Source organism: Falco cherrug, chromosome 2, assembly GCF_023634085.1.
Source record: "Falco cherrug isolate bFalChe1 chromosome 2, bFalChe1.pri, whole genome shotgun sequence".
Classification (NCBI taxonomy): domain Eukaryota; kingdom Metazoa; phylum Chordata; class Aves; order Falconiformes; family Falconidae; genus Falco; species Falco cherrug.
Window position 1 is genome coordinate 66,477,239 of NC_073698.1, and position 26,139 is coordinate 66,503,377.

Below are 26,139 nucleotides of genomic sequence, written 5' to 3' on the forward strand. Positions count from 1 at the left end.
CAGGGAAGCACCACTCCAAGAGAAAAGGAGTGGTGGACAGAAGGAATCCGGGCCCGGAGGCACAGCGGGGCGGACCAGTAGGGATGCCCCCTGAGTCACCTCACCTCTGCGTTTGCTGTGCCCCACCAGCCCCACAAATTTTGGCACTGCGCTTGCTCCCCTGCCCCGCTTCAGTCACCCTGCTGCCTGGCTGCGTCCCTTCCCCTTTCCTTCCCTTAAGCGTCCTCGGTAAATTGAGCATCAGACACTGGGCATTTCACTTTAGGAGAAGAAAACAACTGTTTTGCCTGAACCGGGAAACCAACCAGCTCCCATTCAAGTCAAAAGGAATGCATCCATCACGTGGATGCATTTTAATTAACTGTGCTGGAGAGGCAGACTGGCAAGCATGCTTCCCTCTCAGCCAGAGCCTTTTATTTGTGTCTTCTGTTGGAGAAGGGGTGGTATTCAGCCAAATTACCCGGGGGATTCATTTCATTACACAGTGGCTAAAATGTGGGAGGGGGCTGTATTTGTGGAGGGCTGAATTTAGCAAAGCTATAATCAGGTGGCAAATTAGGGATAAAAATTAAAGCTGATTTTCCATCTGCTACAGCTGTGGTCTCCAAACTATTTTGATTGCGTACCTCTACCAGTAAAAAAATTTTGAGCACGCACCCCCAATATATGTACATTTATTTATTTATAAATTATGTGCATGTACTACTGAAGTCTTAATATTTTCTTCCCACATTCCAATGCATCATCCTGCACACATACACCACTTTGGAGATGGCTGTGCCAGATAACATGGTGACAGTGGCTGCTTGGTGTCAGAAACAAGCCTCATATCAACTAGCAGACAATTTCTGAAACCAAATGCTCAGTCAGATGCCAGCTGAAAAGATTTAAAGATAAATGGTGAAGGAGATTGGAAATGAAGACCAGAGCAAGTTAGCAGGAGATCATATCTTTGCGTGCCCCCTACTCCCTTTTTTATTTCACCTAGTCTTCTCAGAAGTGCTTGTCCCAGGAAAGCTGACCCCAGACAGCCCCTCCACAGCCTGCTCTCCTTGGCAGGGACTAAAATAAGGACCACATCAAGTTCTACTTTTCTGCAGCTATACCTGCTCAGGAAGCCACCACAAGCAAAAATGCTGCTTGTGGGCTCTGCAGAAATGAAAGCACATGAACAGCCAGAGAAAAAGTGCACTTGTTCATACATGAAGACTGCAATGGTTGAAGTGCTGCTTCAATTTGACTTGGATAAACTGGCACAACCACCTTTGTTTGGATCTAAAGATCTTTTTAGGTTTAACTTTAAGGATGATCCTATGCACAGCTCACCACTGGTTCAAGAGGGATATAGATTCATGAACTGTCATCTGGTATCAGCCCCACCATGCAGGCTCTTATGCCAGTACCACCATGGCAAATACTCCATGGCAACTTTCAGGTAGCATGCGTATCTCAGGAAGGAAATAGAAAGCAAAAGGAAACACAGCCAAAAGAAAAACAGCACAAGGCTTTTTTGGAGCAAGAGGGTGTGGTATTTCTCTGAAATGTTCTCCCTTAAAAGTAATTTTTAAAGCCTCTGTGGGCACACACCCTTCATGAAAGAATGTGAAGAAGAACCATTCACAGGGATCCTAAAAACAATCTAAATAGGGGTCGCATATGAAGTGTGTTTGCATATAAATAATCATGTTCAGATAAAGAATTACTATCACAGCATACACAAGCATTTAAAAACAGAGGACTAAAGTCAGTACTAATCTGCAGTGGGTTTTGGCATGTCATTTGTGCTTCCTCTAACAGGCATTCCCATATCTACTTCCATTTACTTTAACTGCTATAAAAATAGCAAGTCATGAAGTTCCATAGCACATCAAATAGCATACAAATAAATATAAACATTAACATCAGGTTAGAGGTAAGGTACAGGTCACTTTTATTTGTGTGGAAAATAGGGCAAATGTAGAAGAATAAGGACAGTATCAGAACTCGTATGACAATTATATGCTTATTTTTTCCCTTAATTCATTCCTTTACGTTAAGTTACATGTTTATAATAATGATAGGAATAGATGAGGAAAACATAAGCCCTAGAAGGAAATGGCCTTTAACCTGGGACTTCCATAAACACTCAAAAGTTATGAAGAACTCATTTGAAAATACTACTGCCACACAGCTCCAAAAAACCCTGATGTACTACTTTCAGAATAACCATCACCACCCTAATTTGATCATTTTGCAGAAGAAACTGAAATCCCCAGATGTTGTGCCTAACAAAAAGTAAACACTAATTCTGTGTACTAGATATTCCAGTAATAGAAAGAAGTAACTTCCGAAATTTACTTTGTTGCTTTCTAATTAATACAGAGCTGCAAGGATTCCAAGTTATTCTGAACACTGCCCATAACAGAATTCATTCAGGACAGCAAAAAAGTGCCAGCCCAAAGCATCTTTATTTTACTATCATTTTTAGAGCATGGTAATGTCAATAACATACAGTTATCAATCCTGATGTTGGAAAAGAGTACCAGGCTAATTCTTAAAAAGTAACTTTGCTTGTCTAGCAGACACCTTTTTTGGTAGCTCTGATCTGCTAATGAAAAATGAGGCATCAGTCCAAAGTAAAGAGTAAATCCAGGGAGTGGGGAAAAAAAGGTCTTTGAATAACACTCCAAAATCTTTCCACTAGTTCTTTTGACAGAAAGAAAAAGAAGAAAAGCATTTTCATCTGAAACCACACATGGAAAAACAATTTGGGTTCCCTCAACTTCAGGGAAAAAAAAACCCACAGAGGAAGTTTTTATTAACAAAAAAAAAAAAAAACCATCAAAAACAAACAAAAAAACCCCCCAGAAACAACAAAACACAACTCAAGACAAAACCACGCTCGGCAGCTGGGAGCTCAGCCATGGGAGTCCACCTCCCTGCAGCATCTCCCACATGCCCTGCTCCCTGCCTCTCCCCGGGTACCACCCCATCGCTGCAGGGGGGTTACAGGTCTGCCACGCTGCGACCTGTGAGCAGGGGCAATCGGGAGAAAAGCGAAGCTTTCTGTCATCTTTCATTCCCACATGACACTAAACTTAAAGCCCTGGAAGATACAGTCAGCCAGACTGCAGCTGATGAAACCTGCTATTTAATGCTGGCACTTGTGACAACCAGAGATTTGAGAGACATTTTTGACTCCTGTTTATGTAAGAGCTTCGAAATACACTGGGCAGTTACAGAAATACGAAAAGACACTTCCCATTCTAAATGCTTAAAATGAAGAAAACAAAACAACAAAAACCCCTGGGTGAAAACAAGAATTAAGTAAAAGATGTGATGTTGGGCACGTACTCTTAATTCAAGTCTTATCTTTCAGACTGGGCCCCTGGCTGCTTTTCTGAGCCATTTGAATTTACTCAAAACTTCTTGCAGTCATTGCAGATGAAGCAGTTCAGATGGGATTTGCAGAAGTCAGTACCAGAGGAGCCTTCTGCCCCCCACATATGAGCAACTGCAGGCATGTTTTCCATCAGGACCACCCTGGGAAGAGACATCCACAGAATGGGGGGACAAAGGCAGCAATAAGCAGGGACAGCCTGGGTAGAAAAAGCTGGTGCAGTAGAAGAGGACTTCAGATGACTGAGGGTGGGAGGGAGGGGAAGGCAACTGCCAGCCACTGCCTGTAATGGGAAACAATGAGATTTCATCCTGGGAAGCCCAACATCCCACTAAGTCCCAATATGTTCCAGATTTATTAGTGGTTAGCAGTAAATGCTTGAAAAGAAAGCATAGGAATTCCAGTAAATGGATTCAAGGCAGTAATACAGCCAGACACGATGATATACCGACCAGTATGACATGAAATATATTATGTGACATGGGAGTAAGACTTAGTTGAGCACCTTCAAAAAGATGGTTAGGGCAATACATCTGAACTTCTGCTGAAATGAATGAGAATGGCTTCAGATGCTCGGTGGTTCCCAGAATGGGACTCATAACCCAGTGCCTTCTCTTCCTGGAATCATTACAGTAAAGCAGCTTTTAAATTATCCAGCTTTAAATTATCTTGAACGATCCTGTACCTAGAATTTGAAATTAAATATGATTTCCACAAAGAACACACTCAAAGTGCCCTGAAGTTCCTTTAAATTCTAGACTTTCCATGTCCTGACTTTCAGCCTACAGATGTGAAAAGATTTTTAAAACAAAAATGAAACCAGTTCTCAGCTTTGACCAACAGTACCAGGAACCATGGAACAGCAATTAGAAACTGGAAGTAAGAGGGAAAAGGCAAGAAAGACAAATGAAGATAAAACTTTCCTTGTGGTGAGATCAGCCATAGGATTTCTCACTGAATTCCTTTCAGCTATGGAGACCTTCATTAATATGTTATTCGCACATGGGTAAAGTACAACAGAAATGCATATTTTCAATAAAATCTTTAAGAATGTCTTTAGGCCAACCATGCAGAATACCTACCCAAAGGGAGGGATGAGATGACTGTTACTGCGGGCACTGTGCTATGCTACCATCACCCTCCAAACAGGAGCTGGAGGAGAACACTGCACTTCAGGGTTCAGAGCAACATCCTCTGCTCAGCGGGGAGGAGGCTGCTTTATCCTCAGGTCAATCGTTAATGTATGCTGAGATTGTATGCTCAAAGGCACCTGCCCAAATACAGAATAATCAGTCCAATCAATCTATAACTGAGGGTATAAAACCAAAGGATTTGTAAACCAGACACCACTAAGGAACAACAGAGACTGTTTTTCCCCCCTAAGGCAGAAGACGGATGCCAGTTAAAGAGCATCTCATCACTGATGTACTTAGGAGCAAGACATCTGGCACAGGAAAGGCTTCCTTTGTTTGCTGCTTGTGTGTTTTCTTATAAGCTCTCTTCTTCCCAAACAAACAACAACAAAATCTATAGGCCATTCCCAGCCCTGCTCTCTGACCTTCACCAAGCTACAATCTCCTTGAAATCGCAGTTCAGAGAGACAGTCTATGCACAGCCTGCTTCACAGCTTCTAAGGTAGGATCAAACATGCTGCCGTAGCATGGTGACGAGTACCAATCCACTATAAACTCTCCTACCCAGATCAGATATTTTTAACAAATATTGGCAGGTGACCTGTCCTGGTATAAAACCTACCAACATGAAATTATCTTCAGTCTTCCCACAGCTGGCATAAACACTGTGCCGTGTGCTCTGCCCAGTTCAACAGAGGTATCATTAGTGCCTGTGCCTGACCACATTTGTCCCACTGAGTGGTATTGTACATGGGTGTAAGCCCAGCCCCAAACTACACTTAACTTACACATAATGTGTGCCTCTGAACACCACCAGCCATTTGTTCTTTCAAAAACTGGGATGGGAATCAGAGTTGTGTATAGCGTAAGTGAAATCTGCCAGTACTGTTAACTGGAATAAAACACATCTAAAAATGCTAGCCTGTACTTTTATGGCATATTCAAATGTCAAGGCCATGCACAACATGCTCTAGAAACTTAAAAGCCTGTATTCCCACCTGGATGACCCATCAAAGAACATCAGCATTATAACCCTCCTTCAGGAAAAGATTTAGAGGACAGATAGCCTGTAATATATATGAATCCATTTTTTCTATTTTTTTCTAATTTTTTCTAATTACTGGGCAGCCCTCAAGTTTTTAAACTTCTCGAATAGACACCGCTTTTTTTGTGGTCAGTCATCTTTCACTCTTCCTGAGTGCCTGGGGAGAGGCTGAGTGAGATCTGGCATCCTTCCAGAGGAGTGGCAAAGGAGCTCCTGGATTTCCACCCAACCCTCTGACCAACGATGCAGGTGAAACACTGACCAGCATATGGACTTGAAGCTGGTCAAGTCACTTTTTGGAAGATCCTTTCCTCCTCTGCTCCCACAGCTAAACCTTGCTGCTGCCACCATACCAGCAAGGCTGGACCACAAGAGCAGCCACATGCAGAGGCTGGACCCACCCCTGCCCCTTTCCAGGCAGCAGGACCAAGCTGAGCATAGACCAGGATGGACCAAGGCACTTCATTGCCCTGCTCCTGCTGAAGACTACATAGCCACAAAACAAGCCTAGGGGAAAGAGACCTTTCTGAAAGTGCCCCTGCAGCAGAGACATACTCTTCATTTTATTGGCTTTTAGCAACTCTCGTAAACAAAGCACTCCCTCTCCCACCCCCTCGCCTTTGGGGATGCTACAATGGGAATCCTGCACAGAGGAAGCAAAAGTAGTCCAAGCATCTGCTTAATACCACATTTGGTTGCCACTGTTGTTGCCAGGGCGGGCAATCCTCTGTTCTAACATTGCCTTGCAACTATCCCCTTCAGAAGTTGGCTTTTCCTCATGTATTTATGAAGGAGATAAGAACAGGCAGCTCTGAACAGCCTGACCTGTCACTCAGCATTCAGCTGAAATCACCAGCATAAATTAATTAGGAACACAAATGCAATGCAACACACACAGATTATTGTTTCAGCAACTTAATGGATAAATCATTACAGTATTCCAGAATCCAGGAGTGGGGAATGATACTAAATGAACAGAAATCCTGTTTTTACCATTAAGTCCCAACGTGCTGTGGCTAATGTCATTGAGAAATACTGGTATAATGCCAGATAAGACAGAAAACATCTAGCAAGCAGTACAAATACACCAGGCACTTTAGACACCACAGTGACTCAGACATTATAGGTGTTATCTTCACTTTCCTTCCTTCCTTCCTTCTTTCTTTATCCTCTTCATACCGAAGTGCCCAGCCACAGGCATTTCAGAGCCCTGCTGCTTATGGGATGCACCATAAGTGATTAAAATCCCCTTGGCCAAGCTGATGTATAAATGCCATCTTCCCTGCTGCTGTTTTATTTGTGTACATCTTTCACTAACCACTGCTACAAGGTGCAGCACCTCTCCCTTGCTCTCCCTTTCCTGAAGAGGAGTTTCGGCTTTTTCAAAATATAACTACTGCAAAACACCGCCAGCCCGTGGCACGAGCTCCTCAGACCAGACCCACGCATGCCCAGCAGATCACCTGGACCTCCCCTCTGCCAGTGGCAGAGTCTGGATCACAGGCAGGTCACCAGGAGCCCTGCAGCCTGCAGTCCCATGGGACACCAATCCCACCCTACTCTCACCCACTTGCAGTAGTAACTCCACTGTCAACCCAGACCTCTGCTCCCTTTCATGACGCAACACTCACTGTAAAATTCACTCCCCAGAAATTATACAAGGATCCACGAAGGCTCCCATGAAAAGGCACCTCCTTCTTGCTTACTCATCTGTAACCATTTTATTTGCGCTGAAGCCCAAAGAACGCTGTGCAGGTCAGCAGCCAAGTGGCTACTGGGCTAAAACTGTAAATTAAATTACACCAGTTAGCAGCACACTGGGTTAATACAAGTTCTTAACACTGCCACATAAGACTGGAACCAAACTGTCATTTGAGTGCCAGCCTCTTGAGCAAGCAGACCTGCACTGACTCGCTTTTTGTAGCCTGCGGATCCAGACTTCAGTTTTCTTTCCCACATTTACATTTGCATGACTGTTTGCCAAACTATGCAAACCCAGTTATGGCAACAAAAGGGCGTTGCCAAGATCTGTTACAAAATGCTGCAAGTAAAACTATACCATCATATAGTACAACAATCACTTTTTAATCAAATTCGGGGGGGGGGTTATATGAAAAAAAAAAAAAGCTGAAACAATCTCAGTTGCTACTTACAAGCAAGACATAAATTATACAAAAGATACTTCGCTCCGTGTAAAATCCAACTTAGAACAACCTCACCGAAGGCATTTATCTGTGTGTACAAGCATGTGACACTGGGCAGGCATGTCATACCCATCTATCTAACAAGCAGCTGCTCTTCTTGAAATATGAGAAATGACAGATTAGCACATTATTTTGCCTTATTGGGCCATTGATGCTCCACTTAAGGACCCTGGAGTCCAAACCAAGACCCATTAAACAGAACAACGGAATTTCAATTGGCTTTGAGAAGAATTGGGAAAGACTTGCTGTAATCCGTAAGCACCAAATCAGTTAATCATGCTAACATTTAGCATTTGTACGTTATCACAACATTAAACAATGAATGATCAAACCATATGTCTGGAGGTATTTCTGTGTTCCTAATGACTTGCAGGAGATAATAAAATATTGCCTTAAACTGGTGCTGAATTCTTTATTTATAAGCATGCAGTCTTGAGGAATTGTCACAAAGCTCCACTAATCTATTTTTATTGAAGTTAATGATACAACCCCTGCAGATTTGAAAGGAACTTGATTCTGAGTAAGGGAAAATCACCTATATTTCTGACAGCTAATCATGTCAACCTTTATTATAGAAGCCGGCAAAGGTATAAATCAGAACAACCGTTTTTAATCAAAACTTTCTTTTTCTTTTTGAGGAGTTTATTTTCTCCATTAGAAATTTAGTTCCTGTCTGAGGCTACAAAACTCTCATGTGACTGAAAAGCTATTAACATGACAACAGCAATGGCAAGTGGGATGTCACAGTAAAACCTTAGGGCTCGTTCACAAACGGTTTTGTACTAGGACAAACTAATATCCGTTCTCAACAAGCATGCCCCAAATCTTCCAGATATAGGGCTCAGGGAAGAGAAAACTGATGGGTTTAGAATTAAAAATAAACAAGAAATAAAAAGGGGTGCGGTGGAGGAGGGAATATTCCTAAAACCTGTTCCTCAGGTATTTTCATATCACTGTCAAGCAGCAAAAAATGAAGTTACCCCCACATTTCAAAATACCTCTGCAAAAGCTGCCCTGTTTACAAAATCCTAAATGCAGCTGGTGGTCCATCTAATTTCCCTCTTGATATGGACCTGCAGAAAACCCCTTTTTGAATCACACTCCTCCAGTTTTGAGAGATGGACATGCTTCTTCCCCCGTAGAAGACACTTCTGTATTCTTAGAAAACGCTCCTGTATTCCTGGAAAAAAAATCCTGCAATTTAATCTTCATCTTCCCTGGGTTGCTGGCCTCACCTCCCAAAAGATACAGCCAGAGGGGTGATGCAGACAGCGGTTCTGCAGAGACAGCTCAAGAGAAGCAAGCAGTAGCAAGTTGGCCAGCTAACTAGAAATGACCTCAGTTTGGCTCTTTGTAACTAATGAATAAGCAAACAATTCCTGACTTCAGCTGCAGTTTCCTCTTTTCCCCCATGTATATAAAGTGCGATCAGTTTGTAGTGCAGCCTCAGTGCTGAGGAGGAAGAGAAAGTCACTGCTGTGGTTCAGGTTGACGAAGCATTGAAGACGTCCTCTGTAAAAGCACACATTTGTTAGCCCAGAAAATGCGTATTTGCAGAAGTAAAGAAACAAGATACACCTCAGCTATTAGCAAATCAAACCTTCTAGCATGCCATTATAAGGTAATAAGAAATTATAAGGTATACAAGAAAAAAAAAATAATTTGGTGTTGAGAATAGACAGGAGAGGTGGCATCACCACCTGGCAAGGTTGCCAGGAGGGTGCCCACACCCATGCCACCATGCAGGCTGCCGACCACTGCTTTGTGTCTGGATGTGTCTAGATGCTCTCACCATTTCTCTCAACTCTTTTGTTACTTATATGGAGCGAATCTTGCATTTCAGTGCACGTAGCCCACTGGGATAGGCACAGCAGGAAGGTCTGTAACTTTTACTGCTCACTGAGCAGCCACTTGGCACACCTCCTACAGCTGTGCCATGCCACGCCACCAGCTTCTCCTCGGGTATGGACAGCACCATCCTGCCGAAGGGCAGCTGCAGCTTTCCAGCATCCACGGGAAAAAATGCCATCAACGATAATCTGTGAAGGTGGTAGGCATAAACAAAGCACCCCTTGCCACAGTGATTCTGATGCTGTACCGTCATCCACTGAGGTTTTAAAATGTTAGCAACTCTTGTTGATGCATTTCTTGCTTCAGAAGAAAGGCTTCAGTTAGCGGCACCCTGTGTTTATAATACCTGTGTTTATATACCTGACCAGGCAATTGCTAGTAATATTTTGGAGGCAACATCCTGTTGCAACATCTGCTTGTACACAATGAACAGGGTTATGGAATGAATAAGTTATGCCAGAATCACTTAAAAAAAAAATCTGCATTTTCTCCTGCCACATTTCCTACCTCTTGGTAGTACCTACCTACTTGGTTGTTTTAAATACTTCACATGCTGAGAAATATATATCTTGTTAGAAAGCTTATAAAGAGAATGTGGTAGCACAGATGCAGTTTAACCCTCACATGAGGGTGAACCCAGGCCCTGTTAGTAGACGTATATCATGTCAGCTCCATGCAGTTTAGCTCCTGGCTCCAAGGATATGTAAATTTAAACTCATAACTTGACCTGAGTGAACTCAGGAATTTAATTCAAGCGCTCTGCATAAGCAGGACTCTATTGTCTTCAGACTAAATATATTAATCCAATTATTTTTATTTAGATACATTTCTCTGTCTATGAATTTCTGAAAAGCAAGTATGTCCTTTCTGTAAATTTTTAATGTGCACTTTAAGATAACAATATTTGAGACAAATAATATGAGGTCCTTGTCTTCCTCAATTTCTGTTAATATCATAAAGAAAAAAGCACATAGAAGAGTTTTCAGCAAATGCAATTATGTTAATATCCTTACAATATTTCCACTCCAGCACTAATTCAGCACTACAATCTGAAATATTGGATATTGATGGCATAAACAGTTTTGGTTTATTAAACTTTACATCAACATGAACTTTAGATATTTCCATGGTATGCAGAAAAATGTATTTTTAGTGTGACAAGTTATGTTTTTCCTTCTAATTAACTCAGGTAGACCTTGCATCCCCAAGACCAGCTACAAGAACTTTATCATTTAGACCATGAACACAGAGTGGATAACTTACTTTTTCCAAGTTTTATGGAAAACCTTTTCATCTACAACTAAGGCCCAGCTCATTCTGCACATACTTTCATGGCAAGGGATTAATGATATGTTAGAAAAATCTGGACTCAGCAGTTCTTTATTATATTCTCCCTCCACTGTGGCAGGGAGAACCGATAAATATCTGTAATGCAAACCAAACAAGGAGCATTACTCAACACATGACAGAAAAATCTTCTGCTTGACATTTGTACCATCAACATCCTTCATGCCTACAGAGGTGGGGCACCAGAAGACAGCTTTCAGTGACGTGGTTCCTCCTCTGGGAGGATGAAGTCCTTCCTCCCTAGAAAATGTCCCCACACCATGTTGCTACCACCCAAACTGTCCAAGTGATGGCTGCAATGGTGGTGGTGGCTCTGCTGGGCACACAGTGACTTACAAGCCAGCATCTGCCACATCCCTTCCGTGGACTCCGGCACTTGTTTCTGTACATGCATGGAAGTAACACTGCTGCACATTTTTAACTGTGCCTTTATGGACTTAACAGAAAATCCATTATGGAAATCAAGCCACTGCACAGCTACACATTATCAAAACACATAGGGTAAAAGCAACTAAACCAATTTTACCTCAGATGACACAAACACTCATTTCACAATTCTGCCTACCTTGGAAATCTGTCCATGCTGATACTGCTCTGAAAAGACATCAGGATCACGCAACAGCATCAAACTCCTTGAATATCTCTTTTAAATACAGCTTCACAAAGCTATTTATAAATTAATAAATAGCCCAAGGTGAGCAGAAAGCTTTTTCATGAAAGCTGAGCAATAACACAATATTACTGTTCCTGGATCCTCTGGCATTTTATCATGTTCTAGTAATTTTCCCAAAGGTGATGTCAAGGATCCTCTTAACTGTACTGTTTGCCCATCTCTGCATGGTGATGATAGAACTATTGATTTTCACATTTGTGACTCAGATGCAATTCAACACAAGAAATCCAAATAATTTCCCGCTTGCAGTATATCAGCTAAGCAATCGCAAGCACAAAGAGCTTTGTTCACGTCAAAATGAAGCAGCATTGTTAATATGTGACACTTAAAATAGCACTTTATTATCTCTGTATTTTTTAAAACAAAACCCTGGTCCAGCAGCTGATTTAATGCAGGCTGGGGAAGGGATGGTCTGAAGAGCAGTGTCTGCTGGGTGAGGTTTGCCTCAGATGTGAGCTGACACCGAGGAGCATCCTGCCTTCCCTTGAGAACAGAACAGTGCTGGGATCTGTACTCACCCAGCCAGAGCCGGGCACTTAGAACACCCGCACCGCTGAAAACCTTGGACCCTTCTCCAGGTCCCACCGGAGAGCTCAGGGCAATCATTCCCATCCTGCATGTGACTAAGGAAAAGGCAATTTTCAGTCTTAGACGAAGATTGGAAACTCTGACCTTTGGGCTTACACCACACGTAGCCATCGGCAGTATTCTATCCCTCCTCCCTTGCTTCACCTTGCTGCAAAGCTATGGAACTCATCCCCCTGCTGCCCCAGCCACACCTCAAAGCTACACTCAGCCTGGCGACTGGATGGCTTTGTACCACTGCCTGAAGACATCCAGCTCCCAGCATGGCATCGAGTGGGGCTGAGCGATGCTATTTCACAGGCGATGCTATTTCACAGGGGACATCACATGAGAGGGATGCCCAGGGAGAAGGGGAGCCTGTCTCTTTGAAAAAAGAAAAACTGTAACTGCTGAAGATTTCAACAGAGGGGGATTCATCCCAGGGCTGTGAGCCCATCAGTTTCCCCCAGAGACTATCCTGGCTCTACAGGTTTCTTTTATACTTTTTTTTTTTTTTCTTTTAATGTGAACCTGAAACAGTTCCTCAGTGTTTGAATGAGCAGGAAATCAGCCAAAATAATAAGCCCCACTGGCCTTTAGATTATTTCAAACAATTAACAATAAGTCACTATTCTTTGACATAGTTATAGAAATCACACTTCTTTGATGCACGACGACAAACAAGCATGCTGAAGGGGCAAAAGGAGGTAGATTTTTTTTCAAGAGAAGAAGTACTTTTCTAAGTAACACCTACCCTGAGGACCATATTTATACAACTATTTCAACAAGCGAGAGTTTTGAACGTCCACTTTAATCCAACTGATGAGAAAAGAACAAAGAAACTAACTGGAAGGCCAGGATGCAATCAAAATATTTAATCAGTGAGAGGTTTCTTATCTGAGCCATAAACTCAACGGCATTTCAGTGGGAGCTGTGGGAGGAGAAGCCGCGGTGAACACCTGGAGGCTTTGTGGCTGTGGCAGATGGAGCCCCATAGGAGAATCTTCCCCTGTGCCCTGCCACCACCCCTGTACGGGTCACCGCTGACACCCGCCATCCCCCATCTCCCATCATTTTCAATGCAGCTACATTAAACAACCAAGGGTGGAAATTGTATTCATTCCCCTAAATCCCACCACCTCCCCCGCCAAAGTTAAATATTTGGCCTTTGGTCAAACTAAACGTTTTTGGGGATTTTTTTTTTTTTCCTTTTAAAGCAAAGTCTCACGATCCCCGTGTGACCCCCGTGGGAGGACAGAGGGAGGCAGGGAGACCCCGCCGTGCACACACAGCACTGCTAGAGCCCAGTGTCAGCGCGCTGAACAGCAGAGATGGGTATAATGAGATTTTAATTACTTCCCTTCCCTTGGGGATCCTTTTCAATTTTCTGATTTTCCTCCTCACACGTTTTTTTTTAAATACACACTTAGCAAACATTAAAGAGCTACATATCTGGATGCAACTCACATTAAACAACTGCTTTGATAGTTTAATTTTTTTTAAACATAACAAATTCTCACTTTCTTTAAAGGCTTTACTTTTATTTGTTTGTATATTCCCTAGGTTATCAGGACATCTCCCTCAGCTTTTCTGACAGGAATATACATATCCTTGTAACTAGAGAAGTATGGGAAACTCTGGAAACATCCAACTGTGTACAAACACTTAAAGCTCAGATACCCTAATGCAAAACAAGTACCTCTCCGAAAAAAACATCTGGAGATGTTTGAACATATTTTTATATAGATATATATAAGATGTGACTCAGGCACGGAAAGCCAAAAGAATGTTCTCATTTCCTGAGGCTGGCTAACAAAAAGGAAAAAAACATGAATGAAGCAACAAAGATTTCGGAAGTCAGCTTTTTCATAACAGCAGCAGCTTTAAAATGATCCACTTCGATTACTTTTTCATATAATCAGAATATTGCCTCTCTTTTGCAACTGCATATACTCACAAAAGGAAACACAAAAGGAAGAAAAAACCCATTGTTTTCTGGGATGTTTAAAGTACTACAGAAATGTTGCACTTGAGAGGCTCCTGCCTTTCTCCTTTCAGCCCCAGTGAAGCTCACGGACGGCTCCCCTCAAGCCCCCTTTCCCACAGCAGCTTGCCTATCTCCACGGTACAGTGCTTGAGCAAAACACACAAGTGGCCACGTGCACCATGCCACTCCCATAGCTGTGTCTCTTATATGGTGGGACTCAGCCTGCAAGACCTCACAGACACAGCTCTTGCTCCATTTTTTTTCTCGACAGTACAAGTGGGTATAAACAGTGTTGAGTGCCTCTGGGACCCGAAAGCAATGGGTAAAGAAAGCCTCTGGGCACCCTTGAGATCATGAAGTCATACCATGCCAACAAATGTGACGTAGATTTAAACAGGCATCGATGTGTCACTATTCTCCGTGCCCCTTCTAACCATAACCTACATGTCACAGGGACGGGACATGGGGTCTCCTTCCTCTGAATCCTCTGAAGGTGAATTTCTGCAAACAAGCTTTGTGACAACCATGACAAAACCACTGCTGGGGTGGTTTCCCTTCAGGCAGGGCTGTAGGAGGGAACAACAAACTGCAGAGGGAACATATCCAAGTGTGCTTTCAATAGCAGCAAGCAAAAGTAATTGCCCAGGAGATCCTCATACAACAACCTGCAGGCAGGTGATCCCTCAATCCAGTTCAGCGGAGCATGGACGTGCTGCTTCCCGACACTGCGCCTGGGATGGCCGCACGCAGTCCCCAGCCCAGCCCACCGACACACACTGCTCCCTCCTTATTTAGATCCCCAGCCCCTCCTCACAGGACCCGAACTTTAGCACCTCTCTTCAGGCCATGGCTGCATGACCCAAGCACAAATCCACGTGTCTGCCGAAACGGGTGTTTCCACCTTTCCCACGTCCCTTCCCCTCCCAACTTCAGCACCACTCACAAGATCAAGGAATTGATCCAGATTGAGACAAACTCAGTTTTAAACCTAGATATCTACCAATGTCTCTCACCATGGGCTTTCAGCTGGCTCAGGTCCCCAGTGCTAACATGAGAGATATGGGGGGACAGGAGTGTGCAGGTCACCCCATTCAGTTGTAGCGCAACCACATGCCTAATTAAAAAGTCTCTGTAATCACCGCCTGCGGGAAGAGCAGCTGCCCTGGCATGGCCCAGAGACAGTCCGTCCGGCTTTGTGACACTGGCCAGAGCTGGGTCTGGGAGATGATCGCTGCCAAATGAATCTCAGCCCACTTACCAGCAGCTCCTGGCAAAAATGAATTACTTAATCCAGCACAAATGTTGGTCTCTCTGCCACGGAACACAGGTCTGTCCTGCGGCCGACACAGCTCAGACGTGCGTGGCGTTCACCTGCAAAGCTGCAAACTGTATTACGCGCCGGTGCGCAAGTGCTTCCTCGTGACCAGGGTTCACCAGATTTGCACGCAGAGGCTGCTGTGCTGATTCAGCCCTGAATCTGCAGGGGCCACCTTCCCCTGAGAGAGGCGGCTGCCAGCCCATGCTGCCGCCCCTGCCAAGCTGTATTCTTCACTCCCGAATCAGAGGTGGAGGGCTCTGGGAGACACGGAGGGAGCACGGGGGGATGCTGCGGCTCCAGAAGGTGAGAGTCTTGACAGCCAGTCCCTTGCCCCCGCCAGGCAGCACCCAGCCCCAGCAGGGATGGCCAAGCCAATCTCCAAGGCAGAGAGTCCTTGCAAAGCGCCAAGGCCCCCTTCCCCCCTCCCAGGGTGGATTTGAAACTATTTCTCTGTGTGGTTTTCTCTCCCCACATCAATCCCACAGCTGTTGCACGTCAGTGTGAGGTCTGGACAGGAGCCACTCTGCCATGTTGTTGCCTCCCAAATATTTGCTGGCGTTACTGCATTGCTTTGCTGTGGTCTTTCCCAGTGCCCCCAACTACACTAAAACAATACATTAATACAGAAAACCTTTATAACTCTGAGCATGGCAGCTTCCCCATGCTGCTCTGGCCACCCAGGAAACATTCGTAGTATCATTACATTGCCTTCGTTTCTCAGATTATCCACACCAACTCCCCATCCACGATGTGACCGAAAAACCACAAGGTTTTAACTCCACTGTTCCCACCAGTTTAGCTTTTACTCAATTAAAAGCCCATCCACCAGTGTGTTCTGATTTCTTCAAACTACATAATGCAAGCAGTGATTGAAACAACCTTAAACACACCAAGTGATTTTAGGTCTCATCTTCTTACCAAATTCTGTAGAAGTAGCTGGTGGGTTCTTGTAATGAATTAAAAAGTGATGAAAAAAGGATGATCAAAGGTGGAATTCAAGGACTACTTATTTAAAATATAAGGAAAAACAATATGAAAATTATAGAGTATAAAACTTCATCCTGGGTGCTGCTCTTGTAACGCTATTTTTCATGCATTCTAGGATACTCTAGACCATGCTATTTTTGCAGAGGAACATGGTTTCACTTTGCCCACAAATAGTTTGTCACTGGGCACACCAGCAGCTTCTGTCCCCTAGACCTTGCCGACAGTCTCCAGGCACCGAGACAAATTCATAAAACTGTTTTGCATAAAGGGTTATTTGGGTGCACAAAACCAGACAAAGAAATGACAGTATCTTGATTTCTTTTTTTTTTTTTTTCCTTTCTATCTGCTTAAAAAACATAAGTAAGCATTTTCATAAAGACACCACAGGAAAGGAAATGCTGAAGTAATTGCAAAGGAGTGTCCTAATTTGAAGAAAAGTATTTAACTCCAGGGCACAGTCCCCTACTACATTCAATTGTCAGACTGAATAAGGACCTTCCCAATCTTTCACCCTTTCTGTCCCAACATCAGTGCTTCTGTGCAAGCTGTGAGGGTGACGTGCACTGTAACACATCACTAAAACAAGGACCACATACATGGCTGCTTGATTCATGGTATGGATAGCTTATGCAAGGGAAGGCTTTGGCTATCAAAACATGACTGTCAGTTTGATTTTCCTTGTCATCAGCACCTGCCATCATGGAAAGACCTGACGTGAGTAATTTCCCCAACTATCAAGCTGCTTTTAGCACAGCTAATAGTTAAAAGCCTGCCTATGCTGAAAAGTAATGAGAGACCGCATTATGTTACAGAGTGAAAAACCTTTAAACTGGGCTTTGGAGATAAACAAGGCACAGATGAATCAGGATGTCCAACCTAACACACTTAGCACAAAGCCACAGTTGCAGGAGCTGAAAAGCCTGCCTTAAGTGCTTCAATAATAAATATTTTATTGTGACTTCAAAAAGAATTTGTTAACTATGCAAACCATCCTCCGTATATTGCAGGACATTAACGGCTCCCCTGCAGTAACTGTATGGAGCCAGTTCTAAGAAAAAGCCTTCTGCATTAAAACTGAGATCGAACTGCAGCATCACATTTGGCTTCTTATTTATGGAGTCCCCTGTCAAAGCCAGTAACACTACAAAGTGCCCACATTTTTGAGCTTCACAGTCTACAGAGGAACAAGAGCTGTAAATCCACTAAGTCTATGCTAGTTTTTCAAATGTAGCTATGCTTTGAATAAAGAGGAGCTTGCTTTGTTCAGTATTTTACTGCATGCTGGCCTGTATCATTGCTACAAAGGAAAACTTAGTTTGTGCTAGGAAACTACAAAAGCTTAAGATAATAATGGTTCTGAACTGCAAGCACATGTTTTTCTCTGAACCGCACAAGAAACTTACTCCAACGATAACATATCCAGATGAATTCAGCACAACCAGCTGGAAAAGCTGCCCACAAAACTCAGAGGACATTTATAAAGCAAGCTAGCTATCAGCCCCAAACAGCGCGGCCAGCAATCCCAAACGACAGACCACTACCCAGCACCAACCCAACTACAGGGCACACTGCACATCCCTCCCCAAACCTCTCTCCTTAGGGCACGCTGATCTCCCAGTGTGATGCCCAGTGAGATGGCGGTGCCTTGGGTAAGGGGTGTTTAGGTCACACTGCCAGCCTGCCGGTTCCTTTCATTGCAAAATAAAAGCCGCAGCAGAGACTCAAGTTCAAATAGCCTCCATAAAGTGGAGGGGGGGGCCGGGGGGGGGAGTTAAAAAGAAAAGTCTCCCTAGGAGAAAAACAAACCCCATGCGTGTACCTGCCAACCAGATGTCTGCTGCTCTTCCGTGTACCAAATCTGGAGAGAGACCTCAAGTCATTCTTTCCTTTTTTGTTTTCTTCCCCAAAACTCAGGTTAAACTCTCTAAATCAGAGCAAGAAGTCAAGATCCAAAACTTCTGAGGAGTTTCAGCCTGTGGAAGCCTTTGAGATCACCTTATATTTTGTTAAAATGTGATTTTGAATGAAACATTTGCATTTTCAATGGTTTTTTCCCCCAAAGAATCAAAATAAGAAAATGAACCAACTTTTTTAATTTCCTCTCCTTGCATTTTACTAAATCAAAATGTATCTTACACAAACCTTGCCCTTTTGCTTTATTTTGACCTCAACAGACTGGAATCACCCAAAGAAAACCCCTTCAGCCAGAAGTCTTGTAACCACCTCCCCCAAAGGAGCTGACCCCTGCAGCCTCTACCCACCTTGCCACCCTGCCAGGGGAGCCACACTCCCTGCCCTGGCCAGCAACTCCCTCTGCTCCCTTGAGCCACGCTTCTGCAAGAATCAACTGCACAGCACCTTCAGCTCCTCAGCCACAGCACAGCACAGTCCTTGACAGGACGATTCACCCCAAAAAAGTGGTGAGAAAAGATGAACAGAGGGGGCCAGCCAACTTAGGCAAGGGGCTCCACATCCAGCCCTTGCTGGGCAAGCAGTTCATATCCAGAGCACGTCAGCAGCAGTGGGACTCCAGGCTGACTCTCAGCCATGGGAGGATTTGCTCGGCCAGGAGGGAGCACGGATCGTCCCCGCTGGCAGGGAAGGATGCTCAAGTCACCGGCCGTACCCCAGGATAGGCGCTCTGCCGCTGGATGTGCCGCCCACCCGCCTGCCCGCTGTGGGATGCACCGCCTGCGTTTTGCGCTGAAGAAGCTCCCCCCCAAGACAGTGCTGAGGGAGGTGGGCTGCTCCCACCAGAGCACTCTGCTGCTTCATCTCAGCAAGTTTGTGCAAGCATTGGCTCTCGCCTGACTTCGTCCCAAAATTTCTCACCATGCCAGGGGTGTAGCCTAGTTCATATCCTGGGAAGCGTGTACCAGCAGGGCAGCTGGCCTGCTCCCCAACAACTTCAGCAGAACAGATGCCAAACGTGTAATTGCTCTATTTACCCGGAGAGGTGAGCTCCACACCCGAGCTGAAGCACCTGTGCGGGCTGGATGACACGCAGATCCTCACAGTCACAAGAAACTGATGCTCAGGGCACATACACCGGCAACCTGGCCACTTTTGGAAACACAGAAAGAAGCCCGGCCTGGAAGCACCCATCACCCACTAAGAAACCAAGTGGCTTTTGGAACGACTGAAGAAAAAACAGCTGTCTTAATACTGATGAACATCTGAACCACGCTATCATCTTTTTCTCAGCATGTGGCTGCACGGCAGCTAGGACTAAAGCTGGGCAAGGCTGGTGAGATCCTGCTGCCTCCCCTGCCTTTGCCCAGGGCACTGGGGCGCTGACCCCGGGAGCGGAGCCAGCTCAGCAGCCTGTCCCGTCCCACCGCACTGTGTGCCACCATGGCGGACCCAGCTCAGCTTGGCTTCACCGCTGCCACAGGTTTCCTCCAAAGGCGTGGTGCGGAGCTGGAGGAGTTCACAGTGGAGATCAGGTGTGGGAAAGATAAGGCGGTCTTTCGCCAGGCTAAAGTCTGTGCGCCAGTAGCCGTCCTCACCCTGCAGCCTGAGCCAGCTACAAAATCGCTCTTTCACCCTCCTCCACCTCTGGTTTCCGCATTAGCGCAACACTTGCCAAATGCTTGAATTAGGGACGTTGCTTCCCAAGACGCTACCACAACGGGTGAGGCTTCGAAACAGCAGGCGATCAGAACAGCCTTTGCTTTCCGAAACCCTTCCCCATTAACCTTTCCCGAAAACGACTCAGTAGTTACGGGATACGCACAACGCTACACGGATCTCGCCACATAAACCCCGAGGTGATTTCGCACCAGCCTTTTAAAACAACCACCTCCCGCAGGGCAAGGCGCCTTTTCAGGCAGAGGGCACCGACCCGTGCTCACGCCCCGTCCCAAGCGCGTTACACGTGAGCTTTGGGTACCAGCCCCAGTTCTCTGCAGCGGGGCCGCGCCAGCACCCCCATCCCCCCCCCCAACCCGCTCCGTCCGGGAGCGTGACCCCGACGGGGCGATGCAGGAGCGAAGGGACCCCCGCCGTGCCCGTCGCTGCCGCCCGCCGCGGTGCTGCCGGAGGGAAGGGGAACGTTCCCCCCGCGAAATGAGAACTCCACGGGGCGCGGAGGCAGCGCACCTGCAGGGCTGCACCCCCAGCCCCCGGCGGGACCCCGGCCCTGCACCAGCTCGCCCGACGGGCCACCCCAGCGCTTCCCCCCCGCCAGAGCACGGGGCCGCCGCCCCCCATGCCCCGCAAGGCGCGGGCGCGGCGGGACAGGGGATGCGCCTTCCCCGGGGCACCGGGGTGAGGAGGGGGGGGGGTCAAACAAGCGGGCAGCGGCCGGTGACAGCGGCCCGGCCGCGCCGCGCCGAGACAAAGCGCCGCCCTCGGCAGCCGCCCGCCGCGGGAGGCGGGACGGGACGGGGCGGGCGGGCGGCCCCCGCGCCTCTCCTACCTGTTACAGGTCATCCCCCCCGCCGCCGCCGCCGCCACCCCCAGCATCCCGCCGGGGCGCTTCTGCTCCCGCGGAGCGCCCGCCGCCGCCGGGAGGAGCCACGCCGGGCGGCGGTAATGGCGCTGGGCGGCAGCACCGCCCGCACCCGCCCGCCGCCGCCGCCGGGGGGCGCGCTCCGCCCGCGCTGCTGCCGCTGCCGTGTGCCGCGGGCAGGCCCCGCCCCGGGCCGCGCGGACGGGCGGGAGCGGCGCCCACCGCTCCCCCAGCCGGTGAGGGGAGCGCAGCCGCCGCCGGGCGCCGGGTCGCGCTGCTGGCCGCAGCCGCGTCCCGGCGGGCCGGGGGCGGTCAGTCGGGCCGAGCCCGTGGCACCGGGTGACCCCCGCCCCGTACCGGCACTCCGAGGCACCGCGCGGGGGCCGGGCTGCAGCGCCCCGCCGCCTCACCTGAAGCAGCTGCCGGTCGGGCGTCCGGTGCTGGTTTCCTTCCAGAACAGAAAACTCCTGTCAAAACAATTCCAAGTATTTTTACTATTTCTGACACGTGGTTGCGCAGAACGGTGGTGTTTCTCTCAAGAGAGCTGTCGCCTCGCCTTAAGGTGCCAAATACGTTCAGGTGAGTGTTTGCTGGACCACGATTCCAGCTTTAATCGACGTTATTTAATAATGTAACGGCACCGACAAGCAGTTGTGTGGGAAAAGGCCAGCCCCTTGCCCAGGTTCAGCTGCCTTTTTTAGAAAGTAAATACAAATAAGTAACCTTCGACACTAGTGCTGCCAAAACGGAGGGCAGAGGCCCCGCTTCACTGGGGGAGAAGCAAAACCATGCAAGCTTCGGAAACACACGGGCAAACCAAAACAGCATTACAGAACAGGCAGGATTGTTAAGCTACCCCGTGTCACTACCCCATTGCCATCCTTAATAACAGAACAAGGGAGCGGCGTGGTGAAAAAGAGAAATGCAAATGTTTGACTGCCAGGATTAAGGAAGTCTCTATGGCTCCAAGAAGATGGCATGCTCAGGGAATATGTTAAACCCAGGAAAAACCAGCATAGGCAGGTACAAGCGAACATGCATCAGAAAGAGTAATTTGAAATACATGTACATGGCGTACAGCTACCTCAGTATCCATTAAGACCAGGAAAAGAATGTAAATTCTCAGGGCTGTAAATCACAAAAGACACTTGATGACTGTGCTACCAGCATAGCTCTAGAAGGAACTACAACTCTACAAACAAAGAAACACCATCCTGCCTGCTGGATTTTTGTTTGTTTGCTTGCTTGCTCCTTGGCAGACTTCAGTTTTGCTTGCCAAGTTTAGGAACAACATTTTAGCATCACAGGGAATACATTTCTGCACAACGAGGGAAATAAAGTATATGCTTGAAAAACAGGGGATGGTAAGCCAGAAGAGGGGGAGGTGATCCTTCCCTTCTACTCAGCACTGGTGAGGCCACACCAGAGGGCTGGGTCCCCAGTAGGAGACACATGGCCATACTGGACAGTCCTAACAAAGGGCCACAAATATGGTTAGGGGACTGGAGCATCTCTTCTATGAGGACAGGCTGAGAGAGCTGGGACTGTGCAACATGGGGGATCTTACTGATTTTCAGAAATACCTGAAAAGGGAGGGTGCAAAGAGGATGAAGCCAGGCGCTTTTCAGTGGTGCCGAGTGACAGGACCAGAGATGGTGGGAATAAACTGAAACACAGGAGCCTCCCTCTGAACATCAGGAAACACTTTCACTGTGAGGGTGACCCAGCGCTGGCACAGGTTGCCCAGGGAGGTTGTGGAGTCTCTGTCCTTGGAGATACTGAAAAGCAGTTTGGACATGGTCCTGGGCAACTTGCTCTCAGTGGGCCCGCTTGAGCTGTGAGGTTGGACAAGTGACCTCCAGAGATGCCTGCCAACCTCAGCAATCCTGTGATACTGTTAAAACGACCAAAACAGGACCACACCACCCCTACCCCAAAAAACCCCAAACCCCCACCCCAAAACCAAAATATCCACTCATTTTAATGCGTCTGTCAGCAGAGCTTCCTTGTATCATCTAAGTACTCATTCTGTGCCAGTTGAAGGTAATAGTAGTCTTTTGTTTTTTTCTAATCAACTTTGGGCAGTCTGCCATTACTTGTAGGCAGCTTCATGAATGTCTTCAATTAACCTCAGTTTGTCTGCAAGGATTTCAGGGCCTCTCCCGTTGCATCCTCCTGGGGAGCCATACAAGGCAGTTGTCCCTGCCTGCTAAGCCCCAGATGAAGCGCAGCACTTCCCGCCAGCATAGCCTGAAACAGGGGGAGGTGGCTGGGCAGACATGCAGCTACCAGGGCAGCAAACTCCAAACAACCAGTAAATTCTGGAAATAATTAACAGGTGGCACCAGCCAGCAAGAGCAGCCGTTAGGGTCCTTCCTTTAGAGAGCACATTAATAGATTTAATGGCAAGTGAATTGCACCATGTGCAGTTTTCCCATGCTTTTAAGGACAACATCCCTAGAGCCTAGTTCGCTAGCAATATAATCTCAAAAGTAGCAAAGGCATTCATACAGAGTGGGAGAGCCTCCCCCAAACATGTACTTATGCCAAATGCTAAGTCCTCGCAGCTTTCGCAAATGCTGTACCAAGCCAGGAATTCAGTTTCACATTTTGCCTCCCTAGGCTCTGCGCTTTGTAGCAAGTTTGTGCCTTAGCTTTGGGGTCTGATTTAAATTTTTGCTGTGTCTTGCTGTAATCATTCTTAATTGTTAATAATTCCCCATTACATAGTATTAGAGCATGCTGACATTCTAATAAACTTGTAAAATTCAGCCCAGAATACTTAGGCAAATAATTTATAACAGGAGGCACAAACACACACTGCAAACTTAGAAGAAAAAAGGTCATGCCTTCCAGTCCAGTATAATGACAAGCTACAACCATTTTCTTCTTATGCAGTTTTTAAAAAATATGGTAATCTGCCTACTTATTCATCTTTACAAAACCATCACAAAGTTAAACATCCTACTGCTAATGCACTTGGCATCAGGAGGAGAAGTGCCATTATCCTCAGCAAACAAGTGAGGAAACAGAAACAGAGAAATTGAAATTAAATTCACAAAGGAAGCATGTGGCAAGACCGGGACCTTGGACTCCACGTCTCCAGACCAGCGTATTAATCACAAATGTAATCTCCCCCCACTGCTAGATTAGCGTGAAAACCAGTTTTAGGTAGACATATGTTTTTGATATTCTGTTTCCAGAGCACTTTAAGTCTTCCACCACTGCTGAAATGCCAACATAATGTACCGTGGCTGGCAGTGGCAGAAGTGACAGGACAGAATATTTACCTGTTCAGATCTATACATATTATCAGCTTTGCTGACACCAAACAATACCATTATTGTAGGTAGAAAGGGTTATTGGGGAGACAGATGAGAAGGCAGCTACTTGTTGAAAGAATTTGACTGCCTGTCTCTGATCACAAATTTCAGCATTTGTACATGAAGTTCTAATTTCAAAAAAAGTTGTAAAATTTTCCCATAGTCGTGTGAAGAGACTTCAGTAAGTAATTTACAAGTATTTGCTCTAGCTTTTGCTTTCTCCCAGAACTTCATGCAACCGCAGATGGTATATTCTTCCTTATGTTGTCATTGACTCCTGTGCCTGTTAACACAGCAATCCCATGGTTGTTTACCTTAATATAATCACTGGATTTCAGCTTTAAACTGTGTTCATGTTCTTCATCTTGTACCTCCAAAGCTATAAAATTAAAGCACAGCAAAGGGAACTTTGACGATTTAAGTATGAATGATTTTTGAACACAAGGTGTCCAGCTTAACCATTTCTAGCAAAAATGAATCTATGAATTCACCAATTATTTCACATTCTTGCTCTGCATTAATAACTTCACAACTCAATTGCAAAAATAATCTTTTATCACCATTTGATTGCCATAAAAATACATAAAAATAGTATGTAGTTTACTCAGAACGCTAAAACTTACTGTAGTGATTATTCTGACATCCTTATAAAAGCAAAGGCAAATTTCTGCTTCATGCATTTTAGACATGCTTAGTATATTTGGTTTCACCTATTCTTGGAAGATGGAAGGAGATTGTGCAATAACAGGGAGGTGGCTTTTATAGATCAGTCTCAAACCCCTGCAAAACTGATCATAAAAATTCCATATTTAGCTGTACAAATTTCTGCTTCCATGACAAGGTCAGTAATTGGACAGACAGACCAAGAGCTAAAGAAAAAGCTTATGGCAGCACCACAAAACAGGTACTTTAAAAAGTAACTTGATGACTTTTGGAAATCATGGTATTGCTCTCATGTTTTTGAGGCTTGTATGCCACTTGCATAATATGGAAATTTGTCCACAGCAACATTTAGTGGGATACTTTAAAAAAAGCTCAGGGTCTCTATTCAGACTGAAAGCTTAGTCTACATCAATAGATTAAGCTATGAAAAGAGTTAATATACAGTTATCCTTTCTGTTTATCAGGCTATTCTGATTATGCTCCACCTATCATAAAAAAATAAGCTTCTCCCTGAGCCACTCCAAATGCCTAACCTACCCATCAGAAATAGTTTTTCAGTCATCACTGTTCAACTGCAGAAGGTAGGGAAGAAATCTGATGGCAAATCCTGCTGACAAATCCATTCTTCTCTACCACATATGGACCATATTTTAGCACAAGCATTTCTAGATATTGCAAGATCAGCAGTATCACCATTGGTTAAAAAAAAAAGTCATTGCTTGATGACAACAACTTGATGCAACTAGTTATAATACCTGTTTATTATTTTGTAAAGTTGTTTGGATGGTTTTGCTACTGCCAGTGTTCAGAGGTACTCCAAACAGAGGAAATGTAGCTCAAGTCAAGCAGCACAGAAGTCAAATATCTTGGGATGGCTAAAGGATGGGGGGTGGGGTGGGGGATGACACCAAGTTCCAACCCAAAATACTGTAAGCCATTTTCCTATGTTAAACTCTTTGCAAGAGTTCCAAGAACAAATAGGTACCTCTGCTCCAGAAATGGTCTGAAAGTTCTCAGAACAAGCTTTGATTTTCAAGCAATAGAACGATAACCCTCCCTCAAATCCTATACTCGTGTACAGCTGCTACCCATAGTCTAGTTTATCAATTTAAAACACTTTCAAAGGTCATCATAAGAGGACTGGGACTGTGCCCATGCCCAAAATAGCACATTTCTTTTTACACTGATTACCTTTACCTTGGAGTCTTAAGA

General features: G+C 45.6%; 1 protein-coding gene across 2 annotated transcripts in view; it reads right to left on the bottom strand.

Moving 5' to 3' along the window:
* The window catches only part of LIMS1 (LIM zinc finger domain containing 1), a 76,412-nt gene extending 55,342 nt beyond the window's left edge, over window positions 1-21,070 (bottom strand). Inside the window, exon 1 of one of the 2 annotated variants that reach the window (XM_055702420.1) lies at window positions 20,909-21,070. In XM_055702420.1, coding sequence (XP_055558395.1) covers window positions 20,909-20,955 — 47 coding nt within the window. In that variant the 5' untranslated portion in view covers window positions 20,956-21,070. Of the gene's footprint in view, window positions 1-15,441; window positions 15,462-20,908 lie in introns of those variants that run through there. The other variant, XM_055702422.1, reaches the window with a different exon arrangement.
* Window positions 21,071-26,139: the final 5,069 nt, after the last annotated feature.